Raw genomic sequence first — 8,337 nt, forward strand, 5'->3', positions numbered from 1 at the left:
GGTAAAGGTAACGGGGCAATTCACCAATAGAGAAATACGCATGACCAGCAAATATACCAAGAAGAAAAAAATGCGCCTGTGGGTTTGGTGAACGTCTACAGTGCTGAGTTAGCAGAGAAATGAGAATTAAAGGTACAATAGATTGCCTGGCCGGATTTTCTGTGTAGACAGTGCGGAAGGGGGATAAAGTAAACAGGAGGAGCCTTCCCAGTGGGCTTTCCTCACGTTATCAGTATAGCTTTCTAGACCCTCTGGCCCTCCGCCGCGCTCAAGGACACACCCCAGAAGCGATCCTTGGGGAACGCCACCTTCCAATCCCTTCCCGCCCTCGGGCTCTGCCCTTGGGAGCCCAGGAGAAGGCGGGGCTTGCTGGCGGGGCGGTCCCGTGGACCGTCGCTCTGTGGCGCCCGTGAGGGGGCGTGGCCAAGCCAGGGGCGGGGTTACGCTGGCGGCGGCTGCCCGGGCAGCCGGTGAGGGGCGGAGTTCTCCGTGGGCGGAGCTCCCCATAGGCTGCTGGAGAGGGGCGGTGGCGGAGGCGGAGGCGACAGCAGCCCAGGCTGCATCCCCGGCCCGGCCAGGGAAGGGGTGACCGAAGGCGGGCCGGGGCGCTTCAAGCCTCGCGTCCACTGGGTCGGCGGGCCCGCGCCGGCCGGGGCCCATGGCGGCGTCGGCGGCCCTGTCGGCGGCGGCGGCCGCGGCGGCCCTGTCGGGCCTGGCGGTGCGGTTGTCGCGCTCAGCGGCGGCCCGCGGCTCGTATGGCGCCTTCTGCAAGGGGCTCACGCGCACTCTGATCACCTTCTTCGACCTGGCCTGGCGGCTGCGCATGAACTTCCCTTACTTCTACGTGGTGGCCTCGGTGATGCTCAACGTCCGCCTGCAGGTGCGGATCGAGTGAGCGCGCGCCCCCGCAGCCCCGGCCAGAGGGTCCCGCGGGCCGGGCCGCCGCGGGCAGGGGCGCGGGCATGGACCACGGCCGCCGCCGGGACGCGGCGCGGGCAGGGGGCGGGGCGGCCCGGGCCCCGGGGCCCTAGACCCCCGCAGGAGGACGCCGGCCACCCGGCCGTGGGCCCACCCTGCCCGGCCCTGGCCCGCGACCCCCCGCCCGCAGCATGGCCGGTGACCGATTGCACAGAAAACTCAACAAACGGGCCCTTTCTGTCGAGCTCGAAAGGAAAAAAAAAAAAAACGATTTAAGTGCCGCCGACCTGTTGCCTCACGTTGGCCAGAGGCGGGGAAGCAGCAAGGAAAAATTCTGCAGCAGGGACTTGACTGGCCTCAGTCTTCAAGGTAGGAGGCTGGACCCATGGGCTGGCGGCGGCGCTTGCCATGACATCTTGGTGGCAGGGGGAACTGTGGACCGGACGCCAGGAAGCTAGCCCCGGAGCTGCCCAGGCAGGGGGCCGCAGGCACCCCAAACTCCCTGGTCCTCATTCCCAGACGAGGGTGAGGGGAAGCAGCGGCCTAGGCATCTGGGAGGTCAGCCCATCCCCACCCCGCTTTCCCCAGAGGCCCTGGCGTTGCCACCTGAACGCCAGTGAATGGAGGGGAATGAGCTGGGGGAGGCCCCAGGGAAGGCTGTAGAAGGAAAAGATGCTGCCACCCTTTGCTCCCTTGGGGGACCAGACAGGAAAGCTGGTTGTGCTCTTGGCCAAAGCGCTGGTCAGGCCTCTTCTCATCCCTCAGGCCCCTGGGGTCTGGGCAGCTCACGCCCAGCGCTTGGCAGAATTGCATCTGCCCGGTGCTGGTGTCCAGGGGACTGCTCTGGGCCTGCTTCTGCTGTGCCTGCTGCTCCCCTCCCCCCAGGGGCATCCTCTGGCGCTGGGCATTTGGACATTTGGAGACCTAGAGTGGAAAGGTCGCCCCGCCCTATCCCTGCCCCCACAGTCTCTCTCTTGCACCATCACAGCCACCCTCCCTCCAGCCTCTACCTCTGCCCTCCCGATGCTGCTGAGTGCCGCCTCCAGCAGTCTCTGTGCACCCAGAGCATCCGGGGAAATGGGGATCTCCTTGAGCAGCCGGCAGGCAGTTCTCAGGCTCGCGTGGCAAAAGCAGGTGGAGGAGGGGCTTGGGAGGAGACAGCACTTGGGGAAACCGTCACCACTCTTCGTGGGGAGGCCACGCTGTGAAATCTCCATCTCTTTCTGTCTTTCAGGAGCCAGTGTTTGTAAGTGGTGACCCACCCCTTCTCTGGCCTCGTCAAGAGACTCCAATCCCTGCCCACGGGGTGCCCCTGGCCCCACAGCCGCCTGGGAAGCAGCTGGGCAAAAGGCCTGGGCCAGGAGGAGAGAAAGGACCTTTCAGGCAGAGGCACTGAGGGGTGGGGTACCCAGTGGTCCAGTTGTTGCATGGGGAAGGGCTCGACCCTGTCATCTCAGCACTACATCTCCTAGCAACACTTTGAAGGAGTTCTGTTCTCCCCACCTGATGATTGGAAAAACTAGTTCTGGGACAGGGAGAGATTGTCCTTGTCATACAGATAAGAAGTGGTGGGGCTGAATCTGATCTGCCCCCAGACTTTGAGGAAACCTGGCATGGTAGGGGGTGGATGTGGGAGGGAACTCAGGGCCCCTCTGAGGGACCTAAGGGGAGAGAGAGGGGTCCAGGGTAGGGAATGTGGGGGATTGGCTTTTCTTGGAGTGCTGTGAGAGGTCACAGGGGAGACAGCGAGAGCTGAGGTGGACTCAGGAGAGTCCTAGAACCCCTTGCAGAGCTGAAGTCTACCCACATGGCCTGGCCTCCCCAGCACCCCACCCCAGGCTTGACCAAGGGCTCCTCAGCAGTTGAGTGGCAGGAGCATCTTAGTTTGGGGGGCAGGGTGGGGGTGGGTGGTGGCATGGCTCCTAGGGACATGACGGAATCAGGAGGGTGAAGGGATGGATAAACCTAGGATGAGGCTGGGACCCGTGTTTGACTCCGTCTCTCTGTCCCCAGGCTCAGGCCCCCAAGCCCAGGATCACTCAGAGAACCTACTCTGGATTGGCCCCGGAGGACCCAGGTGTACTGCTACCTGGTGCACCAGGATGGCCAGGCATGGCCCCAAGGGGAGCCAGGAAAGACCCCTGTCCCACAGCTGCTCTGCCACTGGTTGCTCTTGGCCCCCACGCTCTGAATTCCTGGACCTGAAAACCAAAGCAATCTGGTCAGCCCCAGGGACAGAGTGGCCCAGTGTCACACCTCCTGCTTTCCTCAGCTGCCAAGCCGGAAGCCTGATCCTGATTGAAGAGCCCTGCCTGCCTCACCCCGGGGACTGAGGCCAGACGAAGCCACCATGTGGCCCCTGCAGCTCCCCACAGGGTGTGATGGCTTCCTTCCTTGTGCCTAGTGTCCTGGGATCCCTGATCCGGGTGGCGCCTCCCATACCCCAACCCTTTCCACCGAGGTCCAGTTCGGAAGCCTGCCAGCCTGCTGACTCCATCTACAGATGTCTGGGGACAGCCTTCAACAGCCACCTGGGGCTGTCTGAGAGGAGAGGACGAGGGGCCTCCTTAGGGCTGATCCACTGATGTGCCCCTTTCAAGACCCCCCCCCCCACCCTCAAGTGACCTGCTCCCCAGCTGCAGTCTTGTGGCTCAGGTGGAGCTGCCTGGGGCCTGTGACATCTCTTGCTCCCGCGGAGAGGGGTGGGGGAAGCCTCAGGGCTCCCCTCCCCTGCAGGAAGGTCCATCCTGTGCCACCCCCTCCCCCAAGGTACAGGGTGTCCCAGAGCAGCCCCCAAGGGTCAGGGGAGGGGATGCACGTCTTTCGCCCGTGTTCCTGCCACTGCTTTTCTGACCGGTTTGGCCTTGAGTACTTAGCGCGCTTCTTCCCCACCCCTTCCCTCTCCCGCACTGGGCCCTGGCTGCCTGACAGGCTCTCCATGCACTTTATTTATTTGCAGTCTGGGTTCCAGGCGGCAGAGCTTCTACAGCATCAGAGCCAGGGGCTGAATATGATGACTGTCACTTTCCCGTGTGTGATTAACTGCTGGTCAGCGCCGCCTGCTCAGAGGAATGGGCTCGTTTGTGCTGTCAAATCCTGTCACTCTAAGTTAAAAAGAAAACCCTCCCTAAGTTCAATAAAATGAAATACAAGTGGAGGCCATCCTTCTGGTGTGGCGCAGTAGCCTTCGAGGAGGGGGCCAGCGGTGACATCACGCTGCAGGGCTGCGGGGTGGGGGGTGGCGGTAGGGGTGGAGGCCTGCTCCGGAGGTGTGGGGAGATGGGCTGGCCTGGGCCACTGCTCCTTGAGGAGAAGGCAGCAGTGGGGCCTGGCCCAAGGAGTGGGAATTTGTCCTACTCACAACCTTTATCTGAATGACCAAGCACCTCTGTCTTTTCTCCATTTTCGAGCTGGGCTTCAGAAAGCACTTAACGCCGTGGAGGCTTGAGGGTGGGCTGGGGAAGGTGGGGTGAAATGGGCTCTCTGCACATCTTTTTGGGGCCCCCAAAAGCCACAGCAGGTGGCGAGGACCCCTTGCCTCCCTGCTAGTCCAGTGGGTGGGTGCCCAGATTTGGAAAAGGTAAAGTATGGGGACTGGGAGCCTGCTGCCCTTCCCCCCAGCTTAGACCCCACCTGTCCCTTCAGAGCCCCAGCCTGGTGACTCCCCAGAGAGGCCTGGCCATGGGCTCGACGGGCTGCAGAGCTGAGGGTGGGTATGCAGGCAGAGGCCTGGTGGAGGGGGCCTGGGGAGCACAGTGGCCCAGGTAGAAGAAGGAAGGCTCTTGGTCCCCAGGGGGCAGGCCGCCGAGGAAGCAGGGTCATGGTCACACGGAGGAGCACAGCCTGGGGCAAGGGCCTTGGGTGTGTTCCCCTTGCTGGGAATTTCTGGGGGTCCAAGCAATTGGACAGGAGAGAGACCCTCCTGACATCTGCCACCACAGGAGAGATTGACCTCAGTCACTGCCAGTGCCCGGAACCCGCCCTTCACTCATCCTGTGGAAGGAGGTGCCCCAGAGGCTGGAGGGGGGGGCACACCCAGCAGGGAATGGGTGCTGGGCCTCTGGGTCTGGATAACACCAGTCGGGTGCCCACTTTCTCCTGGTCATGTCTCCCTGACCTGGCTGTAAAGTGGACATGACAATAAAACCCCCTCCTTGTGGGGTCTTCTGGCCCTGTGCCCAGGGCTTAGCCCAGACAAATGCTCGGCTCATGAGATGAACACTTCAGAATACTAGCAACAAATTTTTAAAAATTGGAATAAAGAAAATATTTTATATTTTTATTTCATTCACAATAGCCTAAAAAGAGTAGAACACTTAGGGATAAAGCAGATAAAATAGGTACCAACCTTGCATACTAAAAATGAGAAAACATTGCTGGGGTATGCCTGGGTGGTTCAGCAGTTGGGCTTCTGCCTTCTGCTCAGGGTGTGATACTGGAGTCACGGGATCAAGTCCTGCATCGGGCTCTCTGCATGGAACCTTCTTCTCCCTCTGCCTATATCTCTGTCTCTCTCTGTGTCTGTCATGAATAAATAACTAAAATCTTAAAGAAAAAGAAAACATTGCTGGGAAAATTTAAAGAAGCTCTGGATAGAGGGGTGCCTGGGTGGCTCAGTTGTTTAAGCGGCAGGCTCTTGATTTTGGCTCGGATCATGATCTCAGGGTCCTAGGATGAGCCCTGCATGGGGTTCTGTGCTCAGAAGTGAGTCTGCTTGAAGATTATCTCCCCCACAACCCTGCTCCAGCTCTCTCTCTCTCTCTCTCTCTCTCTCTCTCTCTCTCTCATATATATATATATAAAATGAAGAATGAAGGTATAGAGACATTTCATAGTTTGGAGACTGAATATTGTCAAAGATGGCAATCTTCCCCAAATTTATCTGTAGATTGAACAGATGCTCTATCCAGATCTCAGCTGAGTTTCCTGTAGAAATTGACAAGCCGAACCCAAATGTAGGTGGAAATGTATATTACCTTAAATAACTAAAACATTTTGAAAAAAGAAAAAGTTGAGGATTCACCATACCTATTTCAAAACTTAGTTTAAACTACAGTAAGAAAGACAGTGTAGTATTGGAGCAAAGATATGTGTATTAATCATTGGAACAGATTGAGAGACTTTAAAGAAATCCTTACATTTATGATCCATTGATATTTTTTTATTGTGGCAAAATACCTATAAGATGAAATTTACCATTTTAACCATTTTAAAGTATACAATTCAGTGGCATGGAGTACAATCACAATATTTTGCAACTGTCACCAGTCTCAGGTTCCAGAACATTTTTATCACCCTGAACTGAAAACACCATATGCATGAAGCTGTCAATCCCTGTTCCCTCCCTACCCCAGCCCTTGGCAACCAAAAATGTGTTTTCTGCCTCCATAGATATGCTTCCTCTGGGTATTTGATAAAAATGAAATCACAGATATGTGACTTTTATGTCTGGTTTCTTTAACTTAGCATAAGGTTTGGGAGTGTCATCCACATTGTTACATGTGTCAGTACTTTGTTCCTTTTGGGAGGTGAATAATATTCCACTGTATGAATATACCACTTCTGTTTATCCATTCACATATGCTGATGGAGATTTGTGTTGTTTAGAACTTTTGGCTCTCAAAAAAAAAAAGAACTTTTGGCTCTTTTGAATAGTGCTGCTAGGAACATTCATGTACAAATTTTGTTTGAACACCTGATTTCAAATTTTGGGATCCATATCTAGGAGTGGAATTTCTGGATCACATGGTTATTCTACGTTTAACTTATTAAGGAGCCACCAAACTATTTCACATAGAGCTGCATCACTGTATATTCACTGTATATTTATGATTTTGCCACATCCAACCCTATAATTGTTATTCTCCTGTTGTGAAATTATGGCCTCCTGGCGGGTGTGAAGTAGTATCTCATTGTAATTTTTTTAAGATTTTATTTATTCATGAGAGACAGAGAGAGAGAGAGAGAGAGAGAGAGAGAGGCAGAGACATAGGCAGAGGGAGAAGCAGGCTCCATGCAGGGAGCCCGATGTGGGACTAGATCCCTGGACTCCAGGTCACGCCAAAGGCAGACACTTAACCGCTGAGCCACCCAGGCATCCCTCTCATTGTAATTTTTATTTGCATTTCCCTAATGACTAAGGATGTTGAACATCTTTTCATTTGCCTGTTGGCCATTTGTATAACTTTGTAGAAAGTTTAGTACTTAGGGATAAACTCGACAAAAGATATGCAAGACCTGTACGCTGAAAACCTGAAAAGAAATTCAAGAACGAACATAAATGCAGAACTATGCCATGCTCATAGATTTGAAGACTCTGATGAAACTGACATATAGATTCAGCGCATTCCCAACAAAATCATAGCAGGACTTTTTAAAGAAATTACCAAGGTGATTCCAACATTTATACTAAATACAGAAGGCTTAGGACAGCCAAACAATTTTGAAGATGAGCAGAGTTCCAGGGCTTTGACGCCTTCATTTCAAGACTTACTATAGAATGTAAGCCATCATCCGGGCCTTGTGGTATTGCAGAAAGAGATCAATGAACAGAAGAGAGTTCAGAATGTACTCAGAACTAGGTGGACAATTGTCTTTTGACAGAAGCGTCAAGGCAATCCAATAGAGAAAGGATAATATTTTCAAGAAATAGTATTGGGCACATCGGAAAGGCCTGCCTGGAAAAATGAAAGTTGACCCTAACCTCACATCATATACAAAAATTAATCCAAAACCATGGCATACATGTAAGAGACGAAACTGTAATACATGCCACTTGTGGGTTACTGTAGTTCTCAGCTGAACTGCTGCTGGTTGTGCTTCTCTCCGATGTCAAATTTTTTTTCTTTTATAAGATTTATTTATTTATTTATGATAGACATATATAGAGAGAGGCAGAGACACAGGAGGAGGGAGAAGCAGGATCCATGCCCGGAGCCCGACACGGGACTCGATCCCGGGACTCCAGGATCATGCCCGGGCCAAAGGCAGGCGCCAAACCGCTGAGCCACCCAGGGATCCCCTCTCCGATGTCAAATTTAATAAAAAAGTCAGACCACATCACCGTGGCGATAAGGCTAAAGCAGATGCCCCGCAGGCTCACACTGACCCCTACATCCCCAAGCCCCTTTTGGTGCCCCAAGACCTTTCCCCTTAAAAACTGCTCCGCATGGCTGACTGCCGCCCCTTAGTGGAAGGCGAGAGCAACGGCCCCGCCAGGCTTTCTGATGTAGTTCGAGGAACTCGCCAGGAGATGGCGCCACGCTCAGCACAGGCCAGATTCCGGGAGCGCAAAGGGCCTTTCATCCAGCTTTGACAGAATTAAGCTGCCTGTAAACTAGGAAACCCTGAAGATGAGATAGAGGTTTCCCAGTTACCCGAGGTGCAAGATCTTGAGCAACGAAGACCCCTGAACGGATG

The 8,337-nt window shown here is 54.5% G+C and overlaps 1 protein-coding gene across 1 annotated transcript; it reads left to right on the forward strand.

The window, feature by feature from the left end:
* The first annotated feature begins 526 nt into the window (after positions 1-526).
* LOC140596289 (small integral membrane protein 10-like protein 2A) lies at positions 527-975 on the forward strand. The gene has a single exon (XM_072744889.1). It carries the CDS (start codon positions 659-661, stop codon positions 893-895), a length of 237 nt encoding a protein of 78 aa, XP_072600990.1. The 5' UTR covers positions 527-658; the 3' UTR covers positions 896-975.
* Positions 976-8,337: the final 7,362 nt, after the last annotated feature.

Source organism: Vulpes vulpes, chromosome X (assembly GCF_048418805.1).
Source record: "Vulpes vulpes isolate BD-2025 chromosome X, VulVul3, whole genome shotgun sequence".
NCBI lineage: Eukaryota > Metazoa > Chordata > Mammalia > Carnivora > Canidae > Vulpes > Vulpes vulpes.